At 33.9% G+C, this 20,655-nt stretch overlaps 2 protein-coding genes across 3 annotated transcripts in view; one reads left to right on the top strand and one right to left on the bottom strand.

Annotated features, from left to right (window-relative positions):
* Positions 1 to 262: 262 nt before the first annotated feature.
* Positions 263 to 20,655, top strand: part of LOC140434718 (hepatic sodium/bile acid cotransporter-like) — a 197,187-nt gene continuing 176,794 nt past the window's right edge. Inside the window, exon 1 of one of the 2 annotated variants that reach the window (XM_072523184.1) lies at positions 263 to 519. The gene's annotated coding sequence lies outside the window, so the exon portion shown is untranslated. Of the gene's footprint in view, positions 520 to 19,537; positions 19,559 to 20,655 lie in introns of those variants that run through there. The other variant, XM_072523185.1, reaches the window with a different exon arrangement.
* LOC140433771 (uncharacterized) lies at positions 1,736 to 2,242 on the bottom strand. The gene has a single exon (XM_072521748.1). The coding sequence runs from the start codon at positions 2,240 to 2,242 to the stop codon at positions 1,736 to 1,738; it is 507 nt and encodes a 168-aa protein (XP_072377849.1).

Here is a 20,655-nt window from a genome sequence, read left to right as displayed (position 1 = left end):
CTAGGTGATGCGCCAATCATTGTTTTATGCGTTAACACGGAAGTTTCAATGCTCTACGAGTACGAACCGTGGTAGTGTGCCATGGTACAATGAATACACATTGTACCATGCTAGTGTGCTATGTGCTGCCTATGTATCCTTGTCCTTGACATATGAACAACAGCAACAACCACGGTTCGTAGACTGTATAGTTCAACCAATCACCACTGCAATCGACCTGCCCTCTTTCTTGTGTACTCTGGTGACGTAACTCAAGCATCCCCACCCCAGTCGGAAGAGGCAAGAGGCAACCGTAGTAATGTAGTAAGAGTAAGTCTACGAACCGTGAGCAATAACATGAAAATTATGTGATTATTTACATATATAATACCTTTGATAATACTTTTAGTTTCCTGAATTTAATTCTTTATTAATTAATTAAGAAATTGTTAATGATCAAAGCAAATTAAAATAAATACCAGAGGATAAGATACAAAACACTTATTCTAATAATCAAGATTTGTGCAATATTTTTTAAAGGTAAGATTTTTGCATTATTTTTATATAGATTAAAGATCCTAATAAACTATTTTAATCAACCAAATTTTATTTTTAAATGTTTAAAAACAATGTATGTATTTATTACAACAACAATTAAATACCTTAACCTGGTTTAATGCACAATATGAGGTACTAATTTTGTGATGTAATAAATATTTGCAAATGCAATTGTCTATTTGTTTTGAAGCAAAACATAAAAAAATCGGTTTGACCAATTATTAGATCTTTCTCTTTATATATATTTATTCATATTATTCACTACATGATTTATTATTATTTATTATTAATCCTCTTATCAATTTTTATATTCTATAAAAAGGAAAAGTTATTCAACTTGATAATACCTATATTACAGTGCTTAACCCTTAAACGGGCAAGGAAAGAAATTGAACAAAATAAATAGATTTTAATGTATGTTTGGTATACATTTATTTAAAAACACATAAAAACAACATTTTTTCTTAAAATATACACTAAAAAAAAAATACCCAATAAATCACTTCTTATGATAAAGAGCAAAACAGTTTCTAGGTTGTTTTCCTGACACCAAGCACAAACGCACTTTACACTTTTCACAGTAAACTGTAGTTTGACCATCAGTACACAATTTACATCTTCCTTTGTCAATAAATCCTGGAAAGTTACCTACGAAATTTGGTTTTTTTTTTGTGGTTGGTGATCGGCACTTGAGCATTGAGATTTTCTTACGTTTTTTGAAAGAATCAGGGATCTTCCAATATTTCCACGAAATTTTTTTAGTTTTTCGTGGCTTTTTTCCAAAGCTTCCATATCTCTTCGATAAAGCAACCAAGCATTATTCACCGCGATGGCTATGAGCTCGCTGAAAATGCAAAGATACCACCTCCTCGATTTGAATGGTGTTTTATATGGTGATATAAGCATATCAGACAGATTAACACCGCCCATGTGAGTATTGCCTCACTATTTGAGGCCACTCGACATCAACTTTTTTTTTATGTTCTTCACTGTACCATTTTACTTGAAGCACTGGGCTGTGTGAAATGTATGAGCTAGCCAAAGTGACACATTTAGTATCAGCCCACCTGACTACCGCTATATTTTTATTGTCAACTTTGTAGTCAAAACTTTTGCGGTCTTTTTTGAGAAGTGCTTTGTCTGAATCTAGTATACAACCTCTTAGTCTGTTGCTGCGAATAGTGCCAAGACTTGCCAATCATTGCTCTTTCTTCAGGTATTCTATTAGTTCCAAAGAACAGAAAAAGTTGTCGAAATAAACCACACATTCATTTGGCGTTAGGATGGTTCTAGACAACTGTATAACTATTTTGGCCCCGATTCCCAAAGATTCCTCATAACTGCAAAATTGTGCATTTGTAAATATGCTTGAACCTGTATATACCAAAAAGTCGTAAACAATACCTGACACTCCAGTGCAAACAAACATTTTTAGACCCCATTTTTTTGGTTTTTTAGGCATATATTGACGTAGGTTATCTGCCTTGGTTCCTTTATATGCTATCATCATTTCATCAACAGAAAACAATGTCTCTTGTCCCAATGATAAACATTTTTCACGGATCGCATCGATTTTGTTATCTTGAAAGTGTATGAGTCGTCTTAGCTTCTTGAATCTCTTTACAGGCATAACTTCAGCAATCATTTCATATGGAGTTTCAAGACTCCAATAATCTTCAAAAGCAGGCATTTGCACCACACCCATTAGTATCTCCACGCCAACAAAAAAATTGATTTCCAATGGCGTCGTGTTGATAGATACATCTGTTGATAATGTAGAGTATAGATTAGTTTAATTTGATATATAGCCAAACAAATCGTCATTAAAAAATCGTTAAAAATACATCAATGGTGTAAACTCTTTAAACGGGTTTATAGAATGAACGTTCTGTTGGAAATTTAGTGTGTTGAAAGTCGAGTTTTTCCCACTTATAATTCTCAGATCTCTTTTTCACAGTTTTCCATTGTGATGGCTGGTCGTCCCCAGATTCTGATTCAATGAAAGACGCTACTGGTAGGTTAGAGTTGTGATTGTCATAGTCTGGATCAGAGTCATCTTCATAATCACTATAAATGTCCTCACTGTCTGATGACTCTCCTATATCAGATATATATGGATTATCAGGAGGAATCACTGATATCACTCTAGTATTCTGTTGACCATAGAAACTAGTGGTTGGTATCTGAAATTACGAAACAAAAAATAAACTAAGTCTTGTCTAAATTTGATTTGATAGACTTTGATCTAAATTTGATGTTTCTACAATTTTATAATTTTTTATACCACCTTACAATTTTAGAATTAATATTTGCATCAAAAAATTTAAACAATATAATTTTTAACAATATGCAAAAAGATACCTGAATGGACAATGTGAACTACAGGATACATACAAAAGACAAGTGTCATATTATAAGAATCACAAAGAAATATAATTAATATTTGTCTTACCTCATCAATAGACTGCTTGTCCGCCATGTTGCAACTACACTAACTCGAACCTACACTTGAATACAAGCTTGTTTCTCATGCGCATGTTGCTTTCACTTATAAAGAATGCATGTATCTTCCAGTATACTCGTACATTGCCCGGCTCGCTCTCTGCTGCACAGAATTTGCGTTATAAATTATCTATGGCAACATATCTCAGGGGATACAGCGGCCGTTTAAGGGTTAACAATCGATAAGGATCAAAGTACTTAATATTTTATGCCAGAAATAGTCGGAGTTTGTAAAAAAGTTTAATGTAATTAAAATAATAATAATACCTCGACTTTGTTATTAATTTTTAATGAAATAAAATAAATTTTGTTATTGGGGCTATCTGTCTTTTCTTTTTTTACTATCCTCAATTATACTTGTTTTAAATAGTATTTTTATTAATTACATCTAAACTATACCTCGAAGATGTTTAGATATTGCCCAAATACAAGAGATTGTGAGATGGATCAACAAAGGGTTAATGCAATATGAAGTGGCTCAACTTTTGGGATTTTCATGAAATGGTTTCACATAGAGCTTGGAATCGTTATGTCACAAGTAGTGTTACCCCATATGTTCATAGTGGAGGACGACAACAGAGTACCAACCCTGTTGATGATATATGCAAATTATTGCTTGAAGAAACCCTACATATACTGCTTTTCGCATCAATAGACAAGTTATGTGATGAAGAACCACAAGTCAAGTAGAAGATCGCTTTCTTAGGTTACAAGCGTTATGTGATCATACATTTGTGATCAGCCTAGTGTTAGTATTTTAATATAACTTTATCTAGTGATGCAGTGCCATTTATAAGTGGGACACGAAAAATTCCACTGGCTATAAGGAGCAAAGTTAAAGATAAACTTGATGATATGGTACGTAAAAACCTTATCGTACCAGTTATTGAACCCACAGAATGGCAAAATCCTATTGTAGTTGTTCCGAAAAATAAGGGATCTGATATTAGAATATGTATGGATCCTGTGTATCTAAATAAATATGTTAAAAGAGAAAGGTTTCCAATTCCTACTCAAGATACTTTATTTGCTATGCTTTCAGGGGCTAATTATTTCACATTATTAGATGCATCATCTGCTTTTCTTTAGTTGTCTTTGAATTATGAAAGTTCACTTTTATGTACTTTTACTACACCTTTTGGTCGTTATAGATATCTGAGATTACCATATGGAATTACCTGTGCACCTGAATTTTTTCAAAAATATATGTCTGAACTTTTAGATAGTGAATCAGGAACAATAACGTATTTTGATGATATTTTGGTTTTTGGATGTTCTAAAAGTGAACATGATAAAAATTTGAAATGTGTTTTAGGAAAAATTAAATAGAGTGGCTTAACTTTGAATTTGGGGAAATCTAAATTTTGTCAAACAAAAGTAAAATTTTTAGGTCATCAGATTAGTAATATTGGCATTTTACCTGATCATGATAAAACAGAAGCTATTACAAAAATGACACCACCAATTAATCGAAAAGAATTACAACGTTTTTTGGGAACCATAGTATATCTTGCAAAATTTATACCAAACCTATCAGAACACACTAGTTCTCTAAGATGTTTACTTTCTAGTATAAATGAGTGGCATTGGGGACATAATGAACAGGCATTGCGTTATTTTAACCCTGACAAAAAGACCATACTCTTTGTTGATGCCAGCCCATATGGCTTGGGGGCCATGGTCTCGCAAGATGGGATTAAAATTGAATTTGCATCAGTGTCATTAACTCCAACCCAAAGGAGATATAACCACATTGAAAAGGAGCTTCTTGGTATAGTGTATGGATGTGAAAGATTTTCATTCTATCTTTATGGCATAGATTTTAAAATCGAGACAGATCACAGACCTCTTTGAGGTTTGTTAAAAAAACCTTTAGATGAAATGTCACCTAGGATCCAAAGACTGGCAATGCAATTAATGAGATATAAATTTTCACTCAAATATGTTCCTGGTAAGAATCTCAAAGTTCCTGACAATTTAAGTAGGGATCCTTTGAATAAAACCATAAATACTAATTTTATAGATGATGAAAATAATTTGAAAGTGTATTCTATTGTAGCAACATCAAAAGAAAATGAAAAAAGATTACAAAATGCAATTGATACTGACCCATCTTTACAAAAAGTTAAATATTATGTTTTAAATGTGTGACCTGAGCATAAAAGCTCTGTACCTTCTGAGGTGAAAAATTCTGGTCTGATAGACATGATATATATTTATTAACGAATGTATTGTTTTATAAAAAAAGGTTAATTATTCCTGAATAATTGAAGAGTGAATTTCTTGGATGTTATACATCAGTCTGTTCGTATATTTTTACTTTCAATTTTTGTACTGCACCTGACAACACTGTACTGGCAACGCCGCTAAAGATCAAGTGTATGACAGTTGCCCTTAACAGGCTCTCAGTCAATTATTACCGATGTAAGTGTAAAGAACAATAAAGTTTAAAGTATCGATCGAGTCCATTTCTTCTCAGATATTATAATCTGAAACAAGATTTACCAGCACACACAAGTTCAAACACAGTCTCATCAGGGTGTAGTATCATGTAAGATTAAGGCTCAAGAAGCAATTTATTATCCGGGATTGATGAAGGATATAGAAAACATTGTTCTGGACTGTCTGACTTGTCAAATGAGCTATAAGCGCAACAGTAGGGAGACATTAAAATTATATGATGTACCTGAAATACCTTGGCAAAAAAATTGGTATTGATTTTATGACAGTAGCCTCACAAGACTTTTTAGTTGTCGTTGATTATTTTTCGAAGTTTGCAATTGTTAACAAACTAATGAACTAAACGGCTAGCAGTGTTGTAACACAATTAAAAAATATGTTTTCTATTAATGGACTGCCTTGTGAAATATTTTCTGATAATGGTCCTCCATTCAGTTCTCATGAATTTTTAAAATTTGTCCGTATATATAATATTGAAGTAACAACATCAAGTCCACAATATCCTCCTTAGCAATGGCATGGTGGAAAAAATAATACAAACAATAAAAAACTTGTTTTTAAAATTTGTACAAACTAAGAAAATATCCATTTCTAGCTGTATTAGATTATAATACAACTCCAAAACAAAATTTACTGCTCCTTGTGTGTTGCTAACTGGAAGAAATTTCAGAACCAACTTACCAGTCAATATGGAATTTCTAAAGCCCAGACATGCTAATAAAAGATATTTTACACAATTGAGAGAAAATCAAAGAAAACAAAAACACTATTATGACAAAGGAACAAATAGGTTGCCAGAATGAAAATCTGGACAACAAATTTTACTTTAAGAAAAGAAAAGGAAATGGAACCCTGGAGTGGTTGTGGCATACATTACACGGATGACCTATGATTTTTGTCGCTAAGTCTTATGGAACGAGAAATGAGAGTGTTACAACTGAATTGAGTTGGGCGGGGTGATGATGTGACTGGGCATTAAGATAACGGTTTGTATGAGTGGGTTTCCGGTACACGGAATAAGAAAAACTGTGGGGTGGCTTTTTCTGAATAAGAACATCAAGGAATTGCAAAGATGCTTCAGACTCAACTTCCATCGTGAATTGAATACTAGGATGTATTCCATTCAGGTGGGAGAGGAAGAGATCTAATGTGTCGTTACCATGGGGCCAAATGACAAAGGTGTCATCAACGTACCGTAACCAGCAAAGATTTGATGAGGACAGGGTGCTGTTTCAAAATGTTCCATGAAAATATCAGCTATTACGGGAGAGAGGGAGGATCCCATTGGGGCACCTTTGATTTGAAGACAAATGATTTTGGAATGAAAAGTATGTATTAGATGGAATGTTTTATAAGAGATAGTGTGTCTTGGGGGATTTGATGTTTAGAGTCCAAGATGGAAACGGTTTCATCGATGGGAATGTTGGTGTACAAACAAACAAGAGAAACAATGAACAGGTGGACACTAATTATAAAAATAATAAAACACTTACCCAAATTATAGCAAAAAACTCAGTGACTTGGATTGAAAACAAAGAAAGTGTCATCTGTGTTTATACCTAATATATTTTTAGATACATGATGAGAAGTATCCATAGTTCACAATGTATTTTATTAAATTAAGATCGATCTATTTATATAAAAACCTAACAACAAATAAATTGGAATCTTACACGTTGTTTAAACAAATCTAAAAGTAATTAACAATTTACGGCGGTGTCACTGAACTTGTTTGAAATAGCGGGATAATTTGAAATGTAAAAATGACAAATATTATCTAAAATGTTAACAACAAATACTTAAGTAACATTAGAATTACAGAATGTAAAAAACACAATACAAGTAAATAAAATATTTAAAATTGGAAAATTAAAATAGTTAAAAAATCTAACCTATATCACTCATATATCTGGGCGACAATTTTTTAATTCCTGAAATATTTTTTTTAAGCAGGAAGGTATAGATGGAACTTAAATTATCCACATCCTTCTTGTGATTGATGGCATTTTTCGCATTATAAATGTAACACATCTCAAATATTTTTCGTTGAAAATCTCTATTAGATGCATCTAAGATGAATGTGTCATTATAGAGGACTCTGTGGTCTTTGCTATTAACGTGAATACTAAGACTTGTAGATTGTGGTTTGAGTTTGCAATCACTTTTATGAAGGGCCAGTTTTTGCTTAATCTTTGGCCAGTCTGAGCAATATAAACTGAGCCACATCACATGGGATGCCATATATTACGTTAGAATATTTAAAAATTACTAAAACCATCGTTTTTTCTTCTTTCCTTGCTCATAACTTTAAAATAATTCATTTTTTAACAAAATTGTAAAAAAATCAAATAGCGATAATTGAATTTTCTATAAGATACGACTGGTTAAAATGTTTTAATGTATTACCCTTACTGCAAAATACCAATAAATACAAAAAAGAGAGGAAAACGAGCCTTTTCTTATTCAATGTGTTTCAACCACTTAACTGCACTTAGGATCCTCATAATTCGCTTATAAAATATTTATTATTTAATAATAAAAATCCATTTAATTTCATTAAAATCGATTTATTAGATTTTGCATAATAATTTTGCAATTTATTTTAATTTAAATTTTTTAAAATCTTGCACAACAAAAACTAGATTTTGTCTGTTTGAATATTCGCTCCGTGCGTGACCATGGTAGGGGTACTTTGAAACGATGCCAGCGTGCGTAGCGGCGAAATGTGACAAAATTGGACCTACCTTTTTACGCATAAATTTTATCAAAAATGTGTGCAAATACATATTGCGTATTTAATTGTGCTAATAATAGCAAAAATAGTAAGTGTAGTTTTTATAGGTTCCCAAAGATTACATATAAATTAGAAAAAGGAAAAAGATGGATCCATGCTATTAATATGAAAAAGTAAATATCACATAACTTCATTTTTATGCAATTGAAATTGGAAAAATTTAAATAATTTACCTTAAATAATATTTTATAAGGCTTCAAGCTAACTGCAGAGTGCCTGATGACTTTAGCTTTTATATCATAACTTTTACTACTACTGTTTTTAAATATATGCTCTTTCACTTAAAAAACTTGATTTGCCAGTACTAGATTTTTCCCTTTCTTTTCCGTTTGTGGTTGAAAAGATATATTATGATGAATTTTGAGAAACCCAGTTTTTAATACTACATTTATTTTGTACATAAACTGAAAAAATATAATTAAAAAGTTAATTATTAATAATTGTCAATTTCGCATGTATTTAACAATGTCAAACATATGTCATATGTTTAACCTGAAAATTGGTAGGTCCAAAACTGCCAGATGAAGGCGGTAGGTCTCGCGTCAGTCACGCACGGAGCGAACTCTAAACCTGAATCCTGAACCTCTAAAAATCATAAGAACAAACTGAATTTTATTGAGAATGTTAATTTTAGAACCCCAAAAAATATGCAAAGTTCGGCTTCTCCTAAAACCACCCCTCCTCCTTGAACCAAAATTTTTTACGTAAACTTTGAATATTCAAAATTAAAATAACTTAAACTGCACTTAATTGTTATAAACAAATAAGCTGTAAATTTTTTTAAAAATTTGGCTCTAATTGACCTAGGTAATTTTTTTTCTTTCTGTATTCTTGAAAAATATACGCTATATGTAAAAATAATTATTTTACGGACAATAACAAAAATGTTCATTCTATTTGTAAGTAATAAATTAGCATATTTTTGTAAAATTGTTTTTTGATAAGTTTAAGGTATTATTATTTTTTTTTGAAGTTTTGCTCTTTTTTTGCATTTATCTAAAAAACAAATACGTATATAAATTTTTCTAATTCGTCATTGTGAAGCTTCTGACATGTTCTAAAATATGGTTACATCGTCAATAAATTCTCCAAAGCCATATGTTATTCAATGTATTTCACAGTAAATTGTTTATAAAAAAAATTATCAATAAATCTCACGCAAGAAATGGTTATACTTTTTTTGTACAAGCATTATACACCAAAAAAACTTAGTACCCTGTCTTTTTGAGTATCACGACAAAAACCTTATTACTCTGAACTAATACTACAATATGTAATAACAACTTTAGAAACTATGCCGTTAAATCTTATCGTTACAGCTGAGTCACAGGTAAGATAAACTTATTACTCAAGGGGGAAGGACGTTTTGGCCAAATATATTTGTACGGCATTTATAACTTAGGTAGGTAATACAAACATAATGACCTGCAGCCTAATGCTGAACAAAAATTTTGGTACCATGAGCAGAGAAATTTTTTTACTTTTCGGAAAACTGTTTCCCCATTTTCGGCAATTTGACCCAGTACGACATTCACACACAAAGTTTCGGATCGGTATATAGATTTTTTTCAACGCCGTACATTTCGGCTGGAACAGGGGTGAGAAATCTAAGACGCAACCCTTAATTTGAACTCCCATGCTTTGAGTACCGACAAGAATTGGCGGCATAGTTTCTAAAGTTATTACATAGTATTGATTTATATTCATGTTGGGTCAAATGACTCCCTAAAAATGTGTTATGGGCTTGTAGTCTATATCCATTTGTTAGTGGTTTCTTCCACTGGTTTTTGTATTAGTGGAGGTTTTCTTCTCGGGTATAGATTTGAGTACCAGGACGTGTATGATGGGTATTGGTGGGTGTCATATGATAGTTGGGAGTATTTACTATCACACAGGGACAGGTTAGGAACTTGGGTATTGGACAGCGGACCGCTGCTCCATTTAGTCGCCTTTTACGACAACCAGGAGAAGCTGTGAAGCTATTCTTCCACATCCACATGGGGTTTTCAACCTCAGATTAATTTCATTGGAAAACTGAACTCAGTCACTTGTTAATAGTTTTTAAGACGTTTCGATGACGTAATAATTGAAAATGACGGATGGGCACCAAATTGCTAAATTGGAGAACTGGTTGAGAGTGTAAAATTTTAATCTTAAGAAAATAAACAATTGTTTCTTAACAATATTTTTTAATTTATGACTATAAACAGTCTTTTAATAGATTCTAATAATTCATTTTATAGATACCTATCTTTTTTAGGTAAAAAAGAGAAAAATTAAACATTGACTTACCAAGTAAATAAATACATATTATATACAATATATAGACATTTTATACAATAAATACATATTATATACATACTAAATAAATACATATATAATAAATAGTAGGTAAAACATTTATTTAACACAAAGATAAAAACAATAGGAATGTTAATACTTCGCTCAACACAGACAATTATTACTTATTACCATTTAAGAAATACCTACCTAACAAAATTACCCCCTTCGAAAACATCAATTATTTCTGTTGAAATTATTGCGCTCTTGGCAACTGGTTATTATTAAATTCTAATGCATTTGGATTTTCCCTCACTTTCCCAATCGTAAATACATCGTAGCTTTCGGAAGGAGATTGAGGGTTAACAATTATTACAATCCATGGATGGTAGAGAATAGAGATTTTTATTTTGAATTAAACATAATCATAATAATATTATTACTTTTGTTTATTAGGAACTTGTAGAGAAGTTATTTGTATGATTGATTAATTTCTTAAGTTCCTATTGTACATGTTTTGGTATAGTATTGAGTTGTTTTGATTTAATGTATTTTTTGATATTATTTTGCACTGACATTACATATACAAGGAGAATATTTCCTATTATAATAGGAAATATAATATAATTTTCCTATATAATATTTGCTATATTTTATTTTTATTCCATTTTTTTTCCTACATTTCTGAGTGTTATTATTCAATTATTGTTTTGATTTTAGTTGCTCTTTCTAATATTTAAAAATTTTTTCGAGCACGTATTCCTATTGTAACGAAATAGCCCATCTCTGATACGTCATAATTCTTAGAAGGACGGATCTAGAATACGTAAGAATCGGCATGTCAATAGCGCCCGTCCTTCGGACAGGAGACAATTAGAGGTGGGACAACGCCAGAATGTTCTCGAAAAGTAACTTTATTATATATATGTAACGTTGTTGGGAGTGAGTTGAGTTGATAAGAGAGTACCGAACTGTAAACTTATAAATAAATATAGTTATATAAATTCGAACCGCTCGTTTTATTTAATCTCGCTACAGTTGGTGTCCGGTGTGAGATTTGTAAATAAATTCAGCAGTGACTTTTGAAAAAGACTTTTGAACTTTGGAAAGTATTGTTCATCGGGAACATCCGCGTAGTTCGGTAGTGTCCTTTGTACGAAAGAACATTTAAAAAGTACGTGTGTGCCTGAACAAAGATGCTGCTATTACAACTTTCAGTAAAACAGTTGCGTGAGCAACTGGAAGAACGCGATGAAGACTGCAGCGGGTCGAAGAAGATACTCCAAGAACGACTAAAAACTGTTCTTAACAAGAATGGAAATGACCCAGAGACATTCCATTTTCAGTCAGCAGAAGAAGCAGTTTTAATGAAGATAGAAGAAACTTCTAAAAAAACTGATGATAAATTCGAGACTGTTTCCAAAAGATTCGATGAAACGTCTCAAATGATAGAAGAAACTTCTAAAAAAATTGAAGAAACTTCTAAAAAAAATGATGATAAATTAGAGAACGTTTCCAAAAGATTCGATGAGAAATTCGAAAATGTATCTCGAAGATTCGACGAGAAATTTGAAAATGTTTCTCAAATGATGGAAGAAACTTCTAAAAAGAACAATGAAAAATTTGAAGAAGTTTCTAAAACATTTGATAAAATACAGAAAAATGTAAACGACAAGATAGAAGACGTAAAAGAGAAGATCAAGCAATTAGAGACCATGATAACTAACACAAAAGTACTACCACCAGTTAATACAATAGCCTTAGATCCGGTAGTGAAAGAAGAATTACCCAGAGACGAAACGACACATAATATGAGATTCAAATTGCCACCATTTGATGGAAAGTCTTCTTGGTCCATATACCTTAGACAATTTGAAGCTATTGCGACAGCCAATCATTGGACAGAACAAGAAAAAGCTGTTTCCTTGACTGCTGCTTTACGAGGTGATGCTGCAGATATCCTAAGATCGATTCCTAAGGGTCAAGAAAAATGTTACCAGACCTTGTTCACTCGACTAGACAAACGTTACGGAGATGCCCATCTACAACAAGTCTACAAGGCGCAACTAAGAAGTAGAATTCAACGAGCAAGTGAAAATTTGCAAGAGTTTGAAGCAGATGTTGCTCGTATAGTGCGGTTGGCTTATCCGGAGGTACCAGACAACATTTTAGAAGAAATTGCTGTAGATACCTTCGTCAATGGGTTAAAAGAAAGTGAATTACAGAAAGCTTTACGACTAGCAAGACCGAAAGTTCTAGATGAAGCGCTCGCTATTGCCTTGGAACATGAAACAGCTAGTCAAACTTCACGGAGTCATCGAGTAAGAACCATTGAAGAAGGCGACGAACCAAACGATGAACGTCTGGAAGAAATGGTACGAAAAGTAGTTCGTAACACGATGCCAAAGAGACGCGAGCCCAGATGTTGGAATTGCGGTGACGTAGGTCATATTCGCCGTAATTGCAAGAAAATGATACAACAGTCGGAAATCTAGAACGGGTCGACAACAAGGGGCAACTGCCGACCTCGAGAAACACAGCCCCCATAGTAACTGTGAACATTACGTCCTCAGGTGGAATTCATAGCTTGTACATAGAGGGTCGTATCAATAATAAATGTAGATCGTTTTTGGTAGATACAGGTGCAACGAGAACTATTGCACGGCCAGAAGTAGTACGAGGCCATCTTAAATTATTGCCTGCAACAGTAAAGCTTAGAACAGCAACTGGTGAGATAATTAATACATATGGCGAGGCTAATATGTCAGTATCCATTGGCCAGACCACAGTGAAACATACAGTATTAATTGCAGAGATCTCCGATGAGTTCATATTGGGGATGGATTTACTAAGGAAAGTTGGGGCTGTATTGAATGTCAAAGATGGAGTTCTCGAGATCAGTGGAGAAGAGTTGCCGTTTCATGAAGACAAAGAAGATGTTATCAGCTTAATAACTACTTGTGACGTAACAATACCCGGTAATAGTGAGAAAATTTTGATGACCAGACCTGATGGTTACTGCCGAGAGGGAAGTTTAAGGATGGTCGAAGATGTGAATAATGCCGAATTCCTAACGGCAAAAGCTTTGGTGAGAATTCGAGATGTCGTTCCTGTAAGAGTTATGAATTTAAAGGGAACTGCTATTAAGTTAAGTAAAAGAACTTTGATCGGACAGTGTGTTCCCGTGGCTTCGATTTGTTCCATGAATACTAATGAGAAACCGTCGAAATCTAAGTATCCAAAGGAGCTTGTTGAGACGATGATTAAAACGTGCCAAGATCTTGATGATGAACGAACTAAAAAAGTGAAGTCTATGCTGATAGAATTTCAAGATGTTTTTGCCATGGATAAGAAGGATAATGGCAAAACAAGCATAGTAAAGCATAAAATTAATACCGGAGACGCTCAGCCAATCAGACAACAACCTAGACGACTTCCATTTGCGAAAAGAGATGAAGCCGAAGACATCATCAAAGATATGAACAAACAAGGGGTAATTGAACCATCAAATAGTCCATGGACATCACCAGTGGTGCTAGTAAAGAAGAAAGATGGTTCAACACGTTTTTGTATTGACTACCGACAGCTCAATGCAGTAACTAAAAAAGATAGTTATCCTTTGCCCAGAATAGACGATACTTTGGATACACTTTCTGGTTCTCGTTGGTTCTCCACACTCGATCTGAAAAGTGGATATTGGCAAGTAGACATGGAGCCAGCTGATCGTGAAAAAACCGCATTCTCGATAGGATCAGGGCTTTGGCAGTTCACAGTTATGCCCTTTGGTTTATGTAATGCCCCGGCCACATTTGAAAGATTAATGGATGCAGTTTTAAGAGGTCTAACATGGAAAACATGCCTGGTTTATTTGGATGATGTAATTGTAGTTGGAAGATCCTTCGATGAACATGCCAATAATCTAACAGAAGTCTTTCAACGATTGCGGGCAGCGAATCTGAAGTTGAGTCTGAAGAAATGTCACTTGTTTCGACGAGAAGTGAAGTACTTGGGACATATTGTAGCAAGTAATGGTGTAACAGCTGATCCTGAAAAACTTGCAGCAATTAAGGATTGGCCAGTACCAAGAGATAAACACGAAATTAGAAGTTTTCTTGGCCTATGTACATATTACCGCCGTTTTGTCAAAGGATTTGCCAATATCTCCAAGCCATTAACAAAGTTGACAGAAGAAGGCAAAGAATATACATGGAGCGAAGAGTGTCAAAGAGCTTTTGAACACTTACAAATGGCTCTGATCAGCGCACCGATTTTAAGCTACCCTAGACAGGCAGGAAAATTTGTGTTGGACACCGATGCAAGCAACAGTGCAATAGGAGCTGTTCTTTCCCAAATCCAAGATGGGCAGGAGAAAGTCATCGCCTACTTTAGCAAAGTCTTGTCAAAACCAGAAAGAAACTATTGCGTTACCAGAAGAGAATTGCTAGGCGTGGTGAAGGCTTGTGAGCATTTCCATAAATACTTGTATGGCAGAAAGTTTCTTCTTCGCACGGATCACGCTGCTCTAAAATGGCTCCTACAATTTCGTAATCCAGAGGGCCAGATGGCAAGATGGTTAGAACGATTACAAGAATATGATTACGAGATCGAACACAGGGCTGGCAGAGTTCATTCAAATGCTGATGCCCTTTCGAGACGGCCATGCAGTGCAAATTGTAATCACTGTCTTAAATTAGAAGAACGACTTTGCCCCGTGAGACGAACCACCGTCATTAATGAGCAATGGCAGCCTCAACAGCTACAAGACGCTCAAGCAGATGATCCATGTATAAAAAGAGTATTGGATTGGATGCGTCGAAGTGAGAGACCTTCTTGGCATGACATTAGTGCATGTAGTCCAGAAGTCAAGTGTTACTGGAGCCAATGGAATTGCCTAGTGCTGAAAGATGATCTTCTGTATAGAACCTTTGAGAACGATGATGGTACAGAAACTAAGCTTCAGTTAATTGTACCTAAAAGTAAAGTGTCAGAAGTATTGCGTCAGTTGCATGACGGTGCATCAGGTGGACACTTTGGTATCACGAAGACTCTGCAAAAGGTTCGAGAACGGTTCTATTGGGTGAACTGTAAAGATGATGTAAGAAGATGGTGCCGGAAATGTGAACTGTGTGCAACCAGTAATGGTCCAGCTGGTAAAAAGAGGGCACCCATGAGACAGTACAATGTTGGTAGTCCTATGGAAAGAGTAGCAATCGACATTGCAGGTCCACTTCCAGAGACAAATGATGGAAATAAATATATCCTGGTAGCCATGGATTATTTTACGAAATGGACTGAGGCTTATGCGATACCAAATCAAGAAGCTGCTACCGTTGCAGAGGTACTTGTTAAAGAATTCTTTAGCCGATTTGGTGTTCCCTTGGAGATCCACTCCGACCAAGGGCGAAACTTCGAGTCAACTCTTTTCCAAAACGTTTGTAAATTGATTGGTGTCAATAAGACCAGAACGACACCCCTGCATCCTCAATCAGACGGAATGGTCGAGAGAATGAACCGAACAATGGGTAAACACCTATCCAAGGTTGTATCAGAACATCAAAGAGATTGGGACCAGCATATTCATTTATTCCTAATGGCCTACCGCTCGGCCGTGAATGAAACTACAGGCCAGACTCCAACCTGCCTGATGTTAGGTCGTGAAGTTCGTTTGCCCTGCGATCTAGAGTTTGGCTGCAGACCTTCCGAAGAACATGTTGCAAGCGAAGATTATGTCGACCGCCTGAAGTTAAGAATGAACAACATTCATGAACTTGCCCGACAACACATCCAGATAGCCAGTGACAGAATGAAAGATCAATATGATTCTCGATGCAAGAGTGAAAGCTATGAAGTAGGTGATCTTGTTTGGCTTTATAACCCACAACGTCGTCGAGGCTTGTCTCCCAAACTGCAAAGACAATGGGAAGGTCCATATGAAATTAAAAAGAAAATAAATGACGTAATATTCCGAATTAAGAAGTTGCCGAAAGGTAAACCAAAAGTAGTTCACATAAATCGTCTTGCACCATATGCTGGCTCAAATGAAACCGAAGAAGCACGAACCCTTCAACATGAGATCAAAGATGACCGGCGACCAAGCTTTAATGAATTTATGTCAAATTACGCAGAGAGAAAGAGTGCTAGATTCGGCGTGACCACAGAAGTTCAGCAGGATCTTTTTAGTGTTCCGCATAACGTCTCTCTAGCCCACTGTGTTGCCCAAGATCTTGAGATGACTAAAGGAATCTCATCCGTATTTTATAAGAAATTCGGTCGTTTGGACGAGTTAAAAAACCAGCAACCTAAAGTTGGAAGAGTACTGAGATTAGAAGATGGTTCTCGATCTTTGCTGTATATGGTGACCAGGAAGTCGTATACAGACAGGGCAAGCTACGAGGATATATGGCGTACTCTAACTAATTTGAAGAAAATTGTGTGCAACTACGACATCAAGAATTTGGCCTTACCCAAGATAGGCCATGCACTAAATAATCTGGACTGGAAGATTGTCAGAAGCATGCTTGAAGTGATCTTCCGAGGAACCGGCGTACGAATTACTGTGTGTTGCATTAACCCGATGAGATCGTATCCTTCAAAGTCAGTAGACTGTTATTTCTTTCTAAAGGGTTCATGCAGAGCTGGAGAGTCCTGTAGATTCCGCCATCCTGTGCCTACATATAGAGTTGCTGATCGGGACGATCAGATTTAAGAGGGGAGCAGTGTAACGAAATAGCCCATCTCTGATACGTCATAATTCTTAGAAGGACGGATCTAGAATACGTAAGAATCGGCATGTCAATAGCGCCCGTCCTTCGGACAGGAGACAATTAGAGGTGGGACAACGCCAGAATGTTCTCGAAAAGTAACTTTATTATATATATGTAACGTTGTTGGGAGTGAGTTGAGTTGATAAGAGAGTACCGAACTGTAAACTTATAAATAAATATAGTTATATAAATTCGAACCGCTCGTTTTATTTAATCTCGCTACACTATGTTGCCATCGATGTTATTATCAAGGAAACTTTTTCAGGAGCGATTTTCTATTTGGGTCATCTGAACCATATGTGAGGGCTGGACATATTATTGTTTTTTAGAGTTTTACCTTTCTATTTTTTGATATAGTTGAGGTTTTAAGAAGGAGATTGAGCCCAAAATAGCACCTGTTGGCCGTGCAAATTCTGCGGTTTATCTCTGCGGTAGTGTTATTTTTAGTGTTGCGAGCGCTTCCAGGTATACAAATTCGTTAACTGCTTCGATGACGTCGTTTTGTTGGTGTTTATTATTAAACCCATTTTTGTACCTGATTCTTTTAGTACATACGCCTCTCGTACAGCGTTTTCCGTTCTCCCAACAATATTGATATCATCAGCATAGACAAGGATTTGTATTGATTTGTTATATATTTAATCGGTGTTTGTGATTTGTGATATACGTATTACTTTTTCCTCCAGAAGAAAAGCCAGAATGTATACAGGAGAGAGGGTCTCTCTCTGGTGCCGCCCGTTATTTGTTTTAAAAGGTTCAGACAGTTTCCCCTGGATTCGTACTCTACATTCAATTTGTTCAAGAGTCAGTTTTGTTAGATTTAGCAGCTGATTTGGTACTCCTAGCTCTTTCATTGCTCTGACCATGTATTTTTTTAAGCGGCTGTAGTGTCATTATGGTATCGTGGCTATCTTATTTATATAGTTCAGCTAGGAGATTATCTATTCCAGATGATTTGTTTCTGGCTAGTTTTTCAACTGCGTCTTTAACTTCACGAATCTTTGGTGGTTCTTCTTACTTCTCTGTTCTGCTCACCTTATCTCTTTCGTCGTCCAGGTTTTCTTGTTTTTCCTCTATAATAAGTACCCGGTTAAAGTATTTTATCCATCGATTCAATGCATTTTCCCTTGTTGTTAATAGGTTACCATTCAGATTTGTGCATTGGTTTGTAGGTGCCTTGAATTTTTTTTATTGATGTTAACTTTGTTATAAAATGATCTGAATTCGTTCTCTTTGTATCCTCATTTCTTCTCTTCTCTTTGTCTGGTGATTCTCTACAGTAGTTCTAGTTCGTCGAGTAAATAGTTGTCTGTATAATTCATTTTTTTTTTGTGTTACATTCTTGCATTCATCGTCAAACCAATGATTTTCAGGGGCACAAGTTTTTGTTGCTGCTTCAATGGTTTCAATGCTTTATTCTGGTCCATTGGGTCTTAAAAAAATTATACCGAACAAAATTTTTGCAAGATACAGGGTGTCAAATCGGACACTGTTTCAAAATAAAATGGGTCAATATCGTACAACACTTGGTATACGGTAGCATATTCTTACATTAGTAGAATTCCTAAGAACTATTTTGTCGAAATAGGAAATAATATACATAGTGTTATAATTAAAATAAAGGAGTTTTAGTCAACTTCCGATATAATCGGAAGTGATAGGGACTCTTAATATTTTAGTTTAGTAAGTTTTAAAAACCCCTGATTCTATATAATCAGATATTAACTATGTCAAGTTTTTCTTAAAACTTTTAATTTGAACTCCCAAAGAATCATCATGTATATTTTAATAACACCTTTATTGAATTTATTGCTTTCCGTAGAAGTTGTTTTACCCTTCTTCATTTTGAAATAAATACTAGAATCTTTGTTGGTATTAAATATTTTTTTATCTCTATTTTAACGTCTATGTATATCAAATTTATAAAATTATAAGTTACTTATTCGAGTGATATTTAAATGCATACCAACTATGTTATCAAAAATAATCTTGTTTTTATTTTAAACCAAAGCAAAATTTTCTCAATTGCTAATCACAAAACAAATATTTTCCTTGTGGATTTTAAAACCACATGAGAAAACAATATTTTGTTTTTCTATAGCATCCTGCTGTTTTTCAAAATTCGAAAAAGGTGGGAGTGATTTTAATAATAAGTGTTATGCACATTTCTAAAGTTTTAATATGATATTTTGTAGTGTGTGCAGATTGAGTAAAACGAAAGGTATGATTTATTTATACTTTTATTAAAGTTTTTGGGATTTGAGTCTTGATTAAAGAGATTCCAATTGTACTTCTAAATTGTATTTTTATTAAATTTTAATATTGCCTAATATATAGAATAATTTTTTAACGTTCAATAAGTATGAAAGTAAAAGTTTTTGAAGTACATTGGGTTCCAGTATTTTAGAACACAACGTTTTTCAAAAAATATGCCGGTTTCTAAATCTAGTTTTAAACCAGGGATTACTTTTTTTCTCAAAATTTTAACAAATCGAAACCATTTTCAAATGTTATATTTATATTTTAATTCCTATATATATATATATATATATATATATATATATATATATATATATATATATATATATATATATATATATATATAGATTTATAGTATCGGCAATCGGTCTGTAGGAAATAAAACTCTGTTTGTTCTGTCTCAATATTTCGTCACGATTTTGTGACTTCTTCAGGAGAAAACTGTAAATTTATTAGAATAATTAATTATTATATGTAAACAAAGTCAATATTTCAATACTTACAACTATAAGAGTAAAAATTTAAATTTTTTGACATATCTAAATAAATGATATTTTTGTTTGCTTTATATTATGGAGTTATGGTAACCGCAATATTTTATAGAGTGAATGCCCATTGTACAATTTTTAGTGAATAAGTTAAAATAGACAATTATTATGACAGTATTATCCATATTATAAAGTGGAAAGATGAAACTAATAGTAGAGAATTGAGAAATAATCAGGAACATGGTAAATTGATCTATAAAATGTAATTGATGGTATGTAGTCGGTTATTGTAATACTGATATTTAGGAATGGAATAAAATTATAGGTACAGTTACTAGAGAATTACTAAGTTTGTTTTTAAAAGTTAAGATCTATCATATATTGTTTAGTATGTTGCAGTAGATATTACTTAAATGATTGGTGTCTGTCTTATAATTGATAGATTCATGAGTTTTATTAATGTGTACCATTTCAAGGAAAAGCCGATTTTTATAATTATCAACTTATTCCAAGATTTTTACATTATTAAAGTCAAAGTTATGTCCTGTCTTCAAGTGGTGATCCACTAAGG

Source organism: Diabrotica undecimpunctata, chromosome 2 (genome assembly GCF_040954645.1).
Source record: "Diabrotica undecimpunctata isolate CICGRU chromosome 2, icDiaUnde3, whole genome shotgun sequence".
NCBI lineage: Eukaryota > Metazoa > Arthropoda > Insecta > Coleoptera > Chrysomelidae > Diabrotica > Diabrotica undecimpunctata.
The sequence above is the reverse complement of the archived record's forward strand: the minus strand, read 5'-3'. Positions and strand labels throughout refer to the sequence as shown.